General features: G+C 46.4%; 1 protein-coding gene across 1 annotated transcript in view; it reads left to right on the top strand.

The window, feature by feature from the left end:
- Positions 1 to 15,642, top strand: part of TBC1D22B (TBC1 domain family member 22B) — a 65,297-nt gene extending 49,655 nt beyond the window's left edge. Inside the window, exons 10-13 of the mRNA XM_004267656.4 lie at positions 181 to 256; positions 2,555 to 2,682; positions 2,948 to 3,043; positions 13,642 to 15,642. Coding sequence (XP_004267704.1) covers positions 181 to 256; positions 2,555 to 2,682; positions 2,948 to 3,043; positions 13,642 to 13,770 — 429 coding nt within the window. The 3' untranslated portion in view covers positions 13,771 to 15,642. The remainder of the gene's footprint in view (positions 1 to 180; positions 257 to 2,554; positions 2,683 to 2,947; positions 3,044 to 13,641) is intronic.
- The last annotated feature ends 253 nt before the right edge of the window (positions 15,643 to 15,895 follow it).

The raw sequence follows: 15,895 nt of genomic DNA on the forward strand, positions 1-15,895 counted from the left end.
AGGGCTCTTTTAGGCTTTCCTCACACTCTGCTGTTCTATGAGATTCCTTTGTTCCCCAAAACACTGGCACCAGCTTCGGAAAAACAGCTTGTGTTTTATAAATGTATTTCAGTGAATTTGAGGGATGGCGGCACGACTGTTTGGTATCCCTGTTCATCCTGAGTCCTATGTTGTTCGCAGGATAACTACACCTTTGCACAACCAGGGATCCAGAAGAAGGTCAAGGCACTAGAAGAGCTTGTCAGTCGGATTGATGGTAGGTTCAGAGGAAGAATTCTCTAGCGATAGCACAGTGGGATTCTGACACAAGCCTGTTATGCTTGTGGGCATAACTCAGCCCCCTTCCTAGCCACGACCCTTTTCAATTCACTCTGTGCTGTTGGCGGCGCTGGCATCCTTCCACATCTCAACCGGAAGGTGAGGTGAGAACTCTGCTGTTATGTCAAGTTCTTTTCTCTCCTTAATTTTCTACCACTGAGGTCTGTCAGTCCTCCTTCAGCATCTCTCCTCAAATTCCCTCTTTCTTCTCGATGTCCATAGCCACAGCTCTGGTCCACCCTTGCTTGGGTTTTTGCAACTTCCTCCTAGAAGGACTTGCCTTCTCCATACTCTTTGCTCTTCCACACCATCTATCACACACCTGCATCTTTCCAAAGCACTGTTCTGGTCATGTCCCTCTTTTGCTCTGAAACCTCCTGTGCTCTCCATTGCTTTTAGCATCAAGTCAGAGGTAGTCTGACCTTGTCCTTCATGCTGCGATGTGACTCAGGACTCCTGGGCTCCATGCCGGGTTCCCAGGTCTGGCTGATACCCCAACAGGACGTCCCATAGCTCCCTGTGACCTGTCTGGGTGGGGAATATGAGTCGTGGCTTCCTGTTGCAGAATGTCTTTGAGAAACAGGAGCCCTACAGTAAGTCCTCGGCTCTGGCATGCAGTCATGGAGTGTTAGAACTGAAGGCAACTCGGGAAGCCCTGCTGTTGACCGATGAGGAAACTGAGGCCCAGGGAGAGAAGTCGGAATTACTGTCACGTACAGGTCTGACAGCGAGGTCTTCTGTTAAGAGGAATCTCTAGCACCAATTAATTCCACCAATTACTACACAACTGTTAAATCCCATTGTCTGGTTTTCTGTCATGGATTTTTCTGCTTCACCAAAGCATTCCCTTCCCCAGTATAGAGATTGTGTATCTTTCTCCTTTCCCAGGTTCTCTTTCCATGAAAACCTTCTCTGATTTGTTCCATTCACTCCAGCTTCCTTTTATGACTTAGGATTTCAGTCTTCCCAGCATGTTTGATAATTTACTATTTTTATCCTGTGCATCGTATGTGGGATACTTTTAGCCTCTTTGCATTATTGCCCTGGCCCAGCTGTTAGCTCCATGATGGGGCCCACATCCAGCTCTCTTGCATCCCTCACTTGGATCCTGGTACAGGGCCTGTGCTAAGCTGTCTGACAAGGGCCAGGTTCCAGAGGGTCGGAGCTGTGGTTTTTGCCACTTCCTGGCCTGTCTTTTTTTTTTTTTTTTTTTCCTTTTTCCAGCCCTCAAAAATACCTGAAAAATACAGGCACAGTACTTTAGGATGGTGGATTTTTAAATGTATATATCTTTATGCTTTGAATTATAGAAGTAATACTTACTCATTACAAAAATTTAGACACTTGAGAAAAACACAGAATAAAAAGTAAAAATCCTCCCCCTTCCTTAAATTCTACTCCCCAGAAATAACCATCGTTGATCGTTACTCTTTCAAAAATTGTATTAAGTACTTACCCCATGCAGGTGCTATTGTAAGCACGTTTATTTTCTCATTTTATTCTCCCCCAGGCTTTGAGGTCTGGATGATTATCTCCATTTATAGATTAGGAAACTGAGGAGGATAGTGATTTTTTTTTAATCCTGTCAAGCAGCATCCGAGGGGCTGTCATGTAGAACGGGGTCAGGCTTGTCTGGGTCGTTCCAGAATACTACACCAACACCAAGGGGCGGGAGTGGGGAGGGAGCTAGTGTCTGCTGGTGTCGACGAGGCACTTCCTGGTGAATCACTTAATCATCAGTGGGCGAGGCTGCCCTTGAGTGGAGTCGGTGAACATCTTTCACTGGCGGTTTAAGTTCCTGCTGGCTGCCATCTGTCAGGGAGGCTGAAGAGGAATCCTCACTGGTGGGAGGATGGCCAAGGTGACCCGCACCGTTCTTTTCCATTCTGGGTTCTTCTCTGATGAGTACCAAGGTCAAGCAGCCAAGTGAGCCTTACGTCTCCTGCTCTATGGCTCGAGCAGCCGTGCGAAGGAAGAAAGGTCCCTAGAATATCACTATGGGGTGTTCAAATAGTTCTGCTACATGCAGGGCTGAGTCGTAACCATGCAGAGTTGCTGTGAGGTGGTGGAATCAAACGTAAAGGATGGTCAGATGCCCGTCTGGCCCCTCTGTGTCTGGCTTCTCCAGGGAGAGTGGCTGAAAAGAAATGGAAACCACCTTTTTGGCTCATGTGACTCTTTCAGGGTCAAGTCCCCTAGGTTCCTCTCAGGGGGCCAATGACACTTTCTGTTTCAGAGCAGGTACATAATCACTTCAGGAGGTACGAGGTCGAATACCTACAGTTTGCCTTTCGTTGGATGAACAACCTGCTTATGCGGGAGCTTCCCCTTCGCTGCACCATCCGCCTGTGGGACACATACCAGGTATGAGGAGACCCCTGCCCTCTCCATGCCAGGCTGTCCCTGAGGCACCCAGCTCCCTGCCGGGTGTGTAGTATAGCTGCTCGGAAGTTCCCGCCACCTCCTTTCTACCTCTGTGTCTGCCTTAGCCTCATGGGCAGGGCCTCTGCTAAATCTTTTCAGGCCTCTGCTCACCCAGCCATTAAAGGGGTGCTGTTCTGCTTTCCCACCTTGCAGAAGGAGTGGCTCTGAGAGGGCTTGGAGACCTAACTGTTTTTTCCCTTCCCAGTCTGAACCCGAAGGGTTCTCGCACTTTCATCTCTACGTGTGTGCGGCCTTCTTGATCAAGTGGAGGAAAGAGATCTTGGATGAGGAGGACTTTCAGGTGAGTGGCCTGGAGCTCAGGCCGCATGGGGAATGAGCGTCAGAATGGGAGTCATCCCGCTAGGGGGGCTGTGCGCATAGAAGCTACCACAGCAGGTACCTGGCTGGAAAGAGCAAAGGAGAAAGGATGCTCACAAGAGGGTGCCCTTCCCAGTCGGCAGGAAGGCACTGGGGCCCAGAGTTCTTCAGTGTGAAAGGGTCTTAGTGCCAGAAAGGCTGCAGAGCAGCTGGGCGGGTCTAAGAGACCTTTCAGTCATTTGCTGACCAGCACTGGTTGAATGCCTGCAACATACTAGGCACCACTGAGGGAGTAGGACATAGAGAAAGTTGAACAGAGAACTCTGCTCTTGTAGAGCTTGGGGAGAGAAAGTGAACAAAAGCCTAGTACATAGTAAATTAAAATGAATGTTAGAAGGAGATAAGAAATATAATTTTTTTAAAGGTAGAGTAGGATATAGGGATTATTAGGTGGTAGGGGAGGGACAGGTTGCAATTTCAAAGTAGTCAGGATAGGCTCACTTAGAAGGTGACATTTGAGCAAAGGCTGGGAGAAGGTGAGGGAGCGAGCCATGTGGACATCTGGGGATCTGCGGGGAGAGCGTCCAGGCAGGAGGAACAGGCTTGCAGAGGCCATGGGGTCACAATGTGCCTGGGCTGTTGGTGGAACCATGATGGTGGCCAGTGTGGCCTGGAGCAGAGTGGCCCAAGGGAAGAGTAGGAAGAAGTGAGGCCAGAGAAGTCACAAGGGACCCAGATCATGGAGGACTTTGTAGCCAGAGTAAGGACTTTGGCTTTTACTCTGAGTGGAAGAGGGTCTTGAGCAGAGGAGGGACATGATCTGACTTACGGTTTCAGAGGTTCACTCTGGTGTGGACTGCAGGTGCGGGCAAGGCTGGAAGCAGGGAGACCACCCAGGAGGCTAGTGTAAGTCCTCCAGGTAACACACGAGAGTGGCTTGGACCTGGATGGTGGAGTGGAGGTGTGACAAGCGGCCTGAGCTTGGATATAGAGCCAACAGGAGTAGAGCCAATGGGAATTCCTGAGGAATTGTGTGTCGAGTATGACAAAGGGATGAGTCAGGGTGGCTTTACAGTTTGTGAGAAGCTGTAGGAGGAGCACGTTTACGGAGGAAGATCAGGAGTCCGGCTTTGGGCGTGTCGGATTCTTAATGCCGTTAGACATCTGAATGGAGAGGTAGAATAGGGAGATAAACCTTAGGGGTCTGGAGTCGAAAGAGAGAGCAATCTGGCTGGACGTGTATGTTTAGGAGCCTTTGGCTAGATGGTCTTTAAAGCCAGCGCCTTGCATGAGATCCGAAGGAGGTGGGAGTGGACAGAGGAGAGGAGAGGGCCAGGCCTGAGCCCTGCACCCTCCTACGCAAGAGGTCAGGGAGGCGAGGCAGACAGGCCAGGAGGCAGGGAGGTGACCAGTGGGAGCCCAGCGTCCTGGAACCCGAGGGGGGGATGTGAAGAAGACTGAAGAGGTGGCGGAAGCCAGGCAGCTGCTGCAGGGGGCCCAGGACAGGGGGACGGGGAGTGGGGATTGAGGAGACAGGTTGCCAGGCTCTGTCATCTGCAGAGAGAGAGGCCTGAGGGCAGTTCATGGTCGTAATCTCTGGGGGTGGCAGTGGGCTTTTGTTTTTCTGCTTTGTATGTTGCTGAACTGAGGGATTTGGGGGTTGTTTTTGTTTTTTTGTTTTTTTTCGGTACGCGGGCCTCTCACTGTTGTGGCCTCTCCCGTTGCGGAGCACAGGCTGCGGACGTGCAGGCTCAGCGGCCATGGCTCACGGGCCCAGCTGCTCCACGGCATGTGGGATCTTCCCGGACCGGGGCACGAACCCATGTCCCCTGCATCGGCAGGCAGACTCTCAACCACTGCGCCACCAGGGAAGCCCGGTTGTTTTTGTTTTAATGGGTAGATATTCCTTTTAAAAATGGGAGGGGGAAAAGCCAGAGGAGGTTGAATGTTTTTCTAAGTTCTAACTGATACCATAGGTGTTCTCAAGAACAGCAGCATCTCCAAGTGACCCCCGGGGAAGTCCCACTCTATAATTGGTGTTAGGTGGTTAAAGCACAGAAGCCTGTTCAGCAGATAAATGGAAAGACAGGACCCAATTTGCCCAAGGAAGGGCTTTGGAAGAAAAAAGGAAAGAGTGGGCTTCTGTGAGTAGGTGGTAGCCATGGGGCCGAGGCTGCAGGCAGCGGATAAAGAGCCACAGCTTCTGCCAACCAGCAGCATGTGTGATGCCCTAGGATAAATGAGGACAAGGGCCCGGACTGGCCACGTGCTGGGCGAGCTGTCAGTTTTGGTAATGTGGTTGAGGTGGGGCAGGATATCGAGAGCACGAAGTCTAATTTGGTTATCATGAGCCAGGCTCAGAGGGCCTTGTCATATGTGATAAAAGTGCTTCCGAGATTAGCTCAGGGAGGTGGACATGATTCCTGGAATGCCTTTTAGCCATTCACAATATCGATAGAGTACAGGACAATAGTCTGTGACTTTAAAACTCTGGTAGACATGGAAGTATTCTATGCTGGGTAGCATATTCGATTATCTGATGGACCTGAGGTCTTTCTGCACTAATCCACAGAATGACAGTGGACTTTTTGTCAGCTTATTAGCACCTCAGCTAGTCCTACTCATAGAGGAGTCTCCCCTCTTTCCTTTAGACAAAACAGAATGGGTGATTAAAGTTCCTCCCAACTCCGTAGTTCTATAATTCTATGAATAATAAAAGAAAAACTGCACCTGGCTGTGTTAGGATAGATGAGCAGTGTCCCTTAGGAGACAGAAGCATGGCACGGGTGTGAGGAACAAGGGCAGAAGAGCGTTGTGTGGGGTTGTGAGATGCTGTTCTGTGACCTCTGTAGAGAAAGAAGGCCCATACATCCTAACTGCTAAAGGGCTGCCTGCAATTAAATCACTGCAGAGGAAGCTCTGTCAGTGAATACAGGTATCCCAGAGAGCCAGACAGGCCTAGCCTGGGGGACAGAAGTTTTTAGGGCTAAAAGCTGAGTGACTCGAAGAAAAACCAGGTGAAGTAGCCGCACATATAACAGAGTTGTGGCAGTTCCAGCAGACCGGCGATGTATCACCCTTAAAGAGCAGAGAAGGGGAGCCAGCTGAGGGTATAGGGTGAAGCAGGAACCCTCCTTCTAAAGTTGGGGACTATGCAGAATAGTACAGTGGTTAAGCCACCATCTCTGGGGCCAGTCTGCTTGGGGTCAAATCCTAGCTCTGCCATTTTTCTAGGTGTGCAACCTTAAGTAAGTAAATTGGCCCTCTATGCCTCAGTTTTCTTCCCTGTAAAATGGGGATGAGAGTACTTACCTCCTAGGACTATTATGAGGATTATACAAATCATTACATGTGAAGCTGTTGGTGTACTTTGCATATGGCCCTCAAAACAGTGAGCTTATTAGCACTAATATTACTTCCTGCAATGTACTCTGAGTCCAGGGAGCAGTGAAGAGAAGACAGCTTTAGAAACCCAAGTCTCTGAGTAAACCGTGCTAGGCTAATCCTGGGTGAAACCAAGCTGGATGACCAAACGGGGCTGGAGAGGATGTGTTCAGAGGGTGCAGGGGCAAAGGGCGGTGCCCCAGCTGTGGTGAGAGTTCCCAGAAGAAAGGCATCTGCCTCTCCCTAGCTGGGCGATTGTCTGGGGTCTGCCTGGGAGAGGGGACCAAAAACTGACACAGGAGGCTCACTTTAAGAGGCTTCTGGGACTTCCCTGGTGGTCCAGTGGTTGGGACTCTGCACTTCCACTGCAGGGAGCACGGGTTTGATCCCTGGTCAGGGAACTAGGATCCCACATCGCAGCACGGCCAACAACAACAAAAAAAGAAGTTTCCTTCCTGAGACCTCTGAGCAAGGGAACCTCAGGCGTGTCCGTGCACAGGTGCTGTAGGGGTAGAATGGCCCCGTCCTCTGGGCCATAGGCTGCTTCAAATGAGAGCTTCCAGCAGAGCTGCACCAAGGCTCTTTCATGGTAGAGGGGACCTCCGTAATTCTGGCCCTCAGCCTGGGCTGGCGTAATAGAATAATGGTGATAATGTTAGGTTGCATCTTATGAAATTATTTTTATAGGTCAAAATAATCAAGTATTGGCAATTTAATAAGGTTCAATCTAATAATAACTAATTCTTAGTACTTTTAATGCACCAGGCACTATCCTAAATGTCTCTCTATGTTAATTCATTGCAACAGTCCCACTTACAAGATAAGCTGTAATTACTACCCCCATTTCACAAATGGGGAAACTGAGTCACGGAGAGATTGACTAGGCCAAGATCACCCAGGGAGTAAGTGTAGAAACCTGGAACCTGTGCTCCAGGCATGGATTATGCTCTGATGCCTCTCCCTCAGGGCCTGGACAGGCACTTCCTGGGGCACGTGAGCTTGGTTTACGTGGTACCTGCTCATGGGCAAGGTTCTTCCTCCCCCTCCCCCTCCTCCATTATTATGGAGGTAATAATTTCCTAGATACATTATTTTATGTAAGTCAGAGAGAACAGGCACTTGAGCAAATGCCTGGTCACCTGCAGCCTAAAGCGTCCCCTCAGGAAAAGCAGCATCTTTGAGAGTCTAGGAGAGCATGGGACCCCACAGATGGCTCAGAAGTGATGTTGAGAAGCCCCGCGCAGGGAACTCTAAGACTAATAACCACAGTTCCTTTAAATACATAAAAAGGGAACTGGCAGAGGAGTTGTGGGACAGCTGATGACTCTAAACCAGAGTAGCAGCTGGTCTCAGAATCCTTTGCTTTCATCTTATGGAAGAAAAGCTTGGAGAGATTCCCACTCTGAAAGTGACTTTTGTAGGAGATAGGTCAGAGTTATTAAATGAAATAGTGCTAAGCCCGTGGGATGTTCCAGGCCTAAATAACAAACTAAATGTAAATAAATCCCTTGAACCAGATGGCGTCCACCCACCACTTCTGCAGGAACTTAAGGGTAGGATTGTGAAACGTTGCCCAAATGCAGGCCCCGTCTTCACAGATATCCAGTAAATTGCCAATTTGAATCCTGCCCAGAAGAAGGGTTCAGAGACAACCCTGGGACCTAAAGATCTTCCACCAAGAACAAGCTGGTGTGAGAAAGGGCACGATTCCTCAACAATGTTTGTAAACAAAACAAACATTGGAGGGGGACACGGCTTTCTCTGGTGGGGGAACTTGCTAAAAATACCAGGTGCTTTGACATCAGGGAAGCCTATGAATACGTTTGACTGAAAAAGTTTACATACAAGGACATGTTTTTGAAAGTTTTTATTGAGACCAAGGGAATTGTTTTGCTACCTCACTGATTCTCAAAACAAGAGGGATTTGTTTCAAAATACTTATTTGACTAGGAAAGTATTTTTACATGCCTGAATACACTTAACGTTTGCAAAGAGTATTCTAGTATTGCTAGGTGATTCTGTACACAATGTCATATTTAATAGTATATATTTAATGTGACCTGTAAGTTCTTTGCTGTTAATTATTACTCATCCTCTTTGGTTGTCCTTGGCCCTTATTACCGAGTAAAATTAATCAGCTCTTCCAGATTTCCTTCAAACAGCCTCTTCTATGACTTCTTTTCATTCCTTCTCCATCATGCCCCACTTTTCTTACTCCAGGCATGCAGCATATAGTATAGTGGTTATGAGCACAAGCTCTAGAACCAGGTTGCCTGGGTTCAAATCCCAGCCTCGCATTACGCTCTGACCCCAGGCAACTTCCTTAACTTCTGTGCCTCAGTTTCCTCATCAGTAAGATGGAGGTAATAATATGTGCCTCATAGAGTTGATATGAGAATTAAATGTGATAGTAGAGTACGTGTGAAGAACCCCATCTGGTGAGTCGTAAGTGCTCAGTAAATGATAATTACCATTATGAAGACTATTATCTTTCATGGTCCCCCTCTTCCTCATCAATTCTTCCATCTGTTGGACATTCTCTAATGACTTTCCCCTGCATTTTTTTCTTACCAAGGCCTCTTTGCTTGTTACCTACTATCCCTTCTCCTTTGGCCCCCTTGTCTAATCGTTGTCTTCCCCCCACCCCCTCACACATGGCTCAGATTCTTCCTCTGCAATATTCTGTTTCCTTTGGAATCTGTGGATTCTCAGAAGGTACCTTTTTCAGCCATTTCGAGCTTTTCTTTTCTGAAAGCCGTTGCCCCCTTCTGTTAACGTGGAAACACTCTCTGCTGTTTGCCCCACAAGTTGTCTTCTCACGACTGTAGTGTTTCACCTGACTGCATGTTATGTTTAGTGCTCCCATGAGCTGGCTTTGTAACGTATGTTCAGTTGTTCCCCACCCTAGCAGTGTCTCTTCTCTACCCCTTGATTAAAGCACCTGATTTGTGATTAACACCTTCTTTCCCCACACGTGATAATTTGGTTTCTACTTCTTTATCCCTAATTTATCAATGCATCATGGGCAGGGTTCCCATTGTTACAGCATTGTGTGGGCGGTGCAGTTCCTAGGCATGGCCGCCAGGTGGCAGAATGGTACCTCCACCTAAGCCTCCCTGCCCTTGGGAGAGGTGGGAGGTTGACTTTGGTCAGGGGAAGAAATATTTCAAGGCTTCTGGGAGGTTTCTAGCAAGACTAGAAGAATTGGAAATTACAGGTAGAGCTTCTCCTATCAAAGAATATTCTCTTCTAGAGAGGTCACCCCTTTGTTGGTTATTTTTGCTTGTCAATTATGCAAGTGTGTGTAACCATTATAGAAAAATTAGAAATACCAATAAGCAAAAAGAAAAAAAAAAAGTTACCTGAAATCTTACCACACAAAGGTGATATATCTCCTTCCAGACATTTTGCCATGCAAATCCATATGAATAAAAACATACTGTATGTATATAACTGTTAATGGAAACATTTTGTATGCGTTGTTTTTGTAACCTCTTTTTATCACTGTACAAAATATAGTGGGTGTTCTATAATGTCAGAAAGCATAGATCTAGATGATTTTCCCCATTTTTGTATTTTTTTCACATTACATGAGTACATGCTTGTACAAAAATTGTGGAAACATTAAAATAATAACTTGAGTGCAGGGTTTTCCAATTTACAGATTTATCTTTTTTCTTTTCGCTACGCCACACAGGCCCTCGGCGGTGAAAGTGGCAGTGAAAGCACGGAGTCCTAACCACTGGACCACCAGGGAATTCCTTTGACTTATGGCTTTGAGTTCTGTTCTCAGGCTTGGAAATCTCAGGGACAGGAGTTACAACTAACAAAGTTTGTTGAATGAGAGTATTCAGTGCTGGTAGAGATCTAGGGAAATAAGCATTTTTCTGGATGAGCTTTAAGTACCTTTAAAATGTTCATGCCCTTTGATACAGTAATTGCATTCCTAGGAATTTAGCCCAAGGAAATCATCTAAAATATGGCTTTTTGCACAAGGCTGTTCATTATAATTTCATTATAGTGAAGAACCAGAAATGATTAAACACTCAAAGCAGGAAGATGTAAATTATGGTACATTTGCATCATGGAAAATTCTTTGGCCGTTGAAAATGTCTAAAAGGAGTTTTTAATATTAGAGGAAATGCTTATGATAAATGCTAAACAGATTCAAAATTATTTAGAGAAAGTATTTCAACTGTGTAAAATGTGCAGAAAAAGGACTGGAAGGAAATACGCCAAAACGTTTAAACGTGGCTTCCTCTTGATTACAAAGTTAAGGGTAATTTATTTTCTGATTTTTTACTTTTTATAAAGTAAACAAAACTTTAAACTTCCAGAGAATGTGTATTACTCGAAAAAATAGTTTATAAGTAGGTAATATACAAAGACTTTATTGTAATAATTGAAAACAAGGGGACGTATGATGAGAAAAAGTGAAAGTCTCCCATCCCCAAGGTAACCACTGTTAACAGTTTACCACCTAGCCTTCTAAAAATTTTATATACCTGTGTACATATACAAACATATAGTTGTGTTTTTTCTTTTACCTCAGTGGGATCGTACTATGAGTATTTTTCTGCAACTTGCTTGTTCCCCCGCCCCCCTAAAATGTCTTTGATATCTTTGCACCTTGGCATATGTAGGCCTGCTTCATTTTACAGGTGATGCCTTGTATTTCATTATTTGGATAACTGGTTTATCTAAGTGTCCCATACTGACAGACACTTCCCTCGTGTCCTTTTCCCCACTATTTGAGGCGATGATGCAGTGCAGACCCTTGTACAGGAGTGCGAATATTTCCTAAGGAGAGGTACATAGAAGTTGAGTTGCTGGATCAGAGACCATGTGCATTTCTGGTTTTTTGTTTTGTTTTTGTTTTGTTTGTTTGTTTTGGCCGCACTGCCACAACTTGCGGGATCTTAGTTCCCTGACCAGGGATCGAAACCGGGCCCTGGCAGTGAAAGCTCCAAGTCCTAACCACTGGGCCAGCAGGGAATTACCTGCATTTCTGATTTTGATAGATGTGGCCTGTGTTTGTTAAGATGATATAAACTTGTCTCTTGAAACCAAGACCGGAGAATAACAGTGGTGTAAAACAAGGTAGTTGTCTACTTCTCTTCAACTAACAGTCTGAGTGTAAGAGTCCAGGGCTAACAGGGCTCCAGAGTAGCAGGGACTCGGATTTCTTCTCTCATGTCGCCCTGCCATCTTCAACACATAGCTTTATTCTTACAGTCTAAGGTGACCACTTCCACTCCTCTATTCATAGCCATTTTCTAGGAAGGAGAGAAGGGTAAGCTTAGGGCAGAACCCAGGAGTTACACTGTCTCCAAAACTGGCCAGAACTTAATCATGCTGGCCATACATAGCCTTGATGTGCTGAGGCAGCTTTGTGCCCCACTAACTTTCTATTACTAAAGGAAGAAATTTTATAAAAGATATGCAGGACCTCTACACTGAAAACTACAAAGCATTGCTGGATGGTGCAAGTCAGCCAAAGGCAGGGTTCTAGCATGTTCTAGCATGTTGGTGGGCCATTGATATTTTGTGTATTATCTATTCGCATCCATTTTTTCCATTTGGTGGTTTTCCTTTTTTTCTTACTGATTTGTAGGTACTCCTTTTTTTTATTGTGGATATTAACCTTTTGTCCTTTATAAGTGTTCTATTTTCTTACAGTCAGTTTCTTCTATTTTAACCTTGTTTTTGTGCCTCCACATATTGAGATTTCAAAATTGTATCAAATCTGTCAGTCTCCTTCTGTCTCTGGGTTTTGTCTTGCTACTATTTCTTTAATAATCAGAAAAATAAGAATATCCAGTTCAGAAAGAAGACAGAGAAAGAATACAAAGTACCAGCAGAAGCATGGGTAGCTAAATTACAGAGATAACCTAAAGTCTCACATTCATTTTTTAAAAAGTTTAATTAATTTATTATAAATTTATTTATTTTATTTATTTATTTTTGCCTGCATTGGGTCTTTGTTGCTGTGCGCGGTCTGTCTCTAATTGCGGCGAGTGGGGGCTACTCTTCGTTGCAGCAGGTGGGTTTTTCATTGAGGTGGCTTCTCATTGGCGGAGCACGGGCTCTAGGCACGCGGGCTTCAGTAGTTGTGGCACGTTGGCTCAGTAGTTGTGGCTTGCGGGCTCTAGAGCGCAGGCTCAGTAGCTGTGACGCATGGGCTTAGTTGCTCTGCGGCATGTGGGATCTTCCCGGACCAGGGCTCAAACCCGTGTCCCCTGCATTGGCAGGCGGATTCTTAACCACTGCGCCACCAGGGAAATCCTCACATTCATCTTTTACTCTAATATCCTCTTTAATAGGCTGTCTCCATGGAGCTGTTTGAGGGACCTGGGCTTTGAAAACTGAATAAGATTTAGATAGGGAGAGGAGAAAAGAGGAGGTGTTCCAAGCGAAAGGAACAACCTAAATTAAACCCTGGAGGCACAGATAAATGTGGCTGAAGTGGACTTGGCTGGATGAGGCTCATATGTTGGGAACAGTGGGAAATCAGCTGGATAGGTAGGTTGAGGAGAGTCTTTGGAGAACAGGGCAGAGGATAAAGTGATTACAAGTGAACATTGGGATTCAGAGAAAGATGTCAAATGCAAAAGGGTACATAGCAGCCTTATCAATAAAGGTTTTGTTTTGTTTTGTTTCCTTAAAGGAAACAAATTAAGTATCTAATAAAAGGGAAAAAGGGAAAGGGTTGAGTCAATTAGGGTATAGCCACATGCTAGAATACTGACATTGAGAATAATCATTTTTGAAGGCTGCATGGGAAAACACAAAAATTATAGTAAAAAAGGATGGTTAAAAAGCATGTAAAATCATAATTATGATTACAACTATTTAAAGAAATATGCATGTGAAAAAAGACTAAAAAGGAATACTTTGAAATTAAGAGAGGTATATTTGGATGATGAGTGATTATTTTTCTCTTTTAAAGATCCTTATTTATTGTTGTCATTCTCTATTTATAATATTATTAAAGAAGCAGGTGTTAGTGGATCAGAGACTCAGCAGAGGCTATTCAAGGCTTCCTGAATGTGAACTAGGGGCCAAGGGCTGTGTGCCGCCTGGGAGGAGGGAGATCAGACCCTTGGGATGCATGACCCAGGAGAAGGGGCTCCATTCCAGGGCCTGCCGGTCCCTTGGTCAGTGATAAAATGATGAAAGTCCTTTCTTGCATTCCAGGGTCTCCTCATGCTGCTACAAAACCTACCTACGATACACTGGGGCAACGAAGAGATTGGGCTGCTCCTCGCTGAGGCGTATAGACTCAAGTACATGTTTGCCGACGCCCCCAATCACTACCGCCGATAGGTGCTGTCTCCCCGCGGGGACCCAGACTGCCCCCATCTCTGATGGCAATCTGATCACTGTGGCCACTGTGCGAGCCGTGGACCCCGGCCAGGAGCCACTCCTGCTGTAAAAAGCTCACATCCGCCACCCAGGTCTTAACTTTTTGGCGTGCCTGTCCACCACTCCATGTCTCCAGATGGCTCTCCTGGACCACTATCAGTATTCCATGACATGTGGATGGGCCCAGCTCTGGGAGAGGACAGAAAAGGAGGTACAGGGTTGTCTGCCCCTTTAAAAGAAACTGGACAGAAGAAGGGGAAGGCTCAGGGTCTCCAGTCACATTGCCCTACATGGACTGGCTGTCTCTTGCCTCCCAGCTCCAACTGATACTGTTGCTTTTTTGTGACATAGTTTGATTTGCTCACAGGTCAAAAACACCTTATGTTTTCAAAAGACTCCTGGCCCCTCCCCTCTATCCCCAATTCCTAGCCTTTCCCCTTCTGCCCAAGTCTGAGCCAGTGAGGGGCAGCTTTTTAAGACCATTGTTCTCAGATGGAGGAGGCACTGATGCTTATAACTCTGGGAAGAGGCCTACACCCAAGGGCTAGGAATTTCATTTTTCCTTTTCTCACCAGACATCTGTATGTGTGCCTGCGTCTGTGTTTGTATGTGGGTATACACACCCATCAGCATTTAGTTACACGTCTGAATGTCTGTGTCCAGACTATCCCCATTGCAACCAGCTGGGAAGGGCCCCAGTGACCACATACACAAGCATCCCTTGAGAAGGATCAGGGTGGGGGAGGGAGAAGGGGCTTTTTACCTCTCCAGACGCTTTTTCCATGATGACCCACTCCAAGATATTGTGTGTAAATTGTGTTATTATGTATATGGGTAAAGATGTATAAATATATGTCTTCTTTGTAGCAGATATGATTTTATATTTATAATGTGCATCAACATGTGAAAGCAATCTAGGTCACTAGCACAAATGAAGTTGCCGGGCAGGTGGCTTCAGCACCTCCAGGTTGGCTTCTGGGTGCCCTCCTGTGAGGGGAGTGAACGGGAGTCTGCTAGAGTGAGCACAGCCAAGCAGATGGAGCTGCTTTGAAGACCAGGTGGCAGCCAACCCAAGCATCCGTGTCTCAGAGTTTTCTCTCCCTGCCCGCCACCCCTCAATCCCTGCCCCAGGCCTTTATGGAGCATCTGCCGTGCTCCTTACACGTCTTCAGCGGTCAGAGCTCCCCACCCTTCTCCCCTAGCAGCCTCCCAGAGAGAGGACTACAGAGGCAGAAGCCCTTCTGCATGTTTTAGCCCCTGCCTTTCCCCTGGAAGCTGGGGAGGGCTTTTGTTTTTACATTTTTAAGTCAGCATTGTATTCAAGACAGAAGCTGTGACTGACTGTCAGTGCCAAGGAGAGGGGTTCCTGTGTGTCCCTGGGGTTTTGGGCTCTTCCCAGAGAGAGGTGTTCGGTGTCCCCCACTGTCACCATCACACCCCACACAGCTCATGAGATGTGTGACCTGTGTTGGATGTTGGGTGTTTGGTAGTGAAGAGGTGGCAGACAGCCGGCACCCTCTTGGAAAGCCAGGCAGTTTTCCCCTGTGGGTAAGGCCCTGAGCCTGCCAGTGAAGCCCACCACGCTGGCATGTTACATTTCTCATCGGGAGCTGTTTCTCAGGCATTCTTTCTAGCCCTTTCCTTTTCCCCTTCAGTGTGCCTCAATAGTCTCCTTCACAGAGTGAGAGGGCTGTGACCCTCCCTCGATGGACTAATTAAAGAAAGACACTTGTGTTCCCAAGTGGTGGTTTTATTTTTTTAGTTTTTATGTTTGTATGGGAAATTGTGGATAAAGTGAAAGAATTGTAAATAAACAGTGTATTTCCTCCTCCACTGCTGATTTTTCTGCCATGGATTTGTGTAACCTGGAACCTAACGTCTCCTTTTCTCAGGTTCTTCGTGCTGACGCCAGTAAGTACGGGGGAGAAGCTTTCTGTAGGGCAGGCAGGGGACCAACAGAAGATAAGGCAGCCTCGGAGGATGCAGCAGACACTTGCTGAGCACATCCTCTGTGCAGGACACTGTGGAAACTACAACAATGAGTAACGTGGTCCCTCCTAGCTGACGTTTATAGGGCACCTTGCCG

Source organism: Orcinus orca, chromosome 10 (genome assembly GCF_937001465.1).
Source record: "Orcinus orca chromosome 10, mOrcOrc1.1, whole genome shotgun sequence".
In the NCBI taxonomy this organism is placed as follows: Eukaryota; Metazoa; Chordata; class Mammalia; order Artiodactyla; family Delphinidae; genus Orcinus; species Orcinus orca.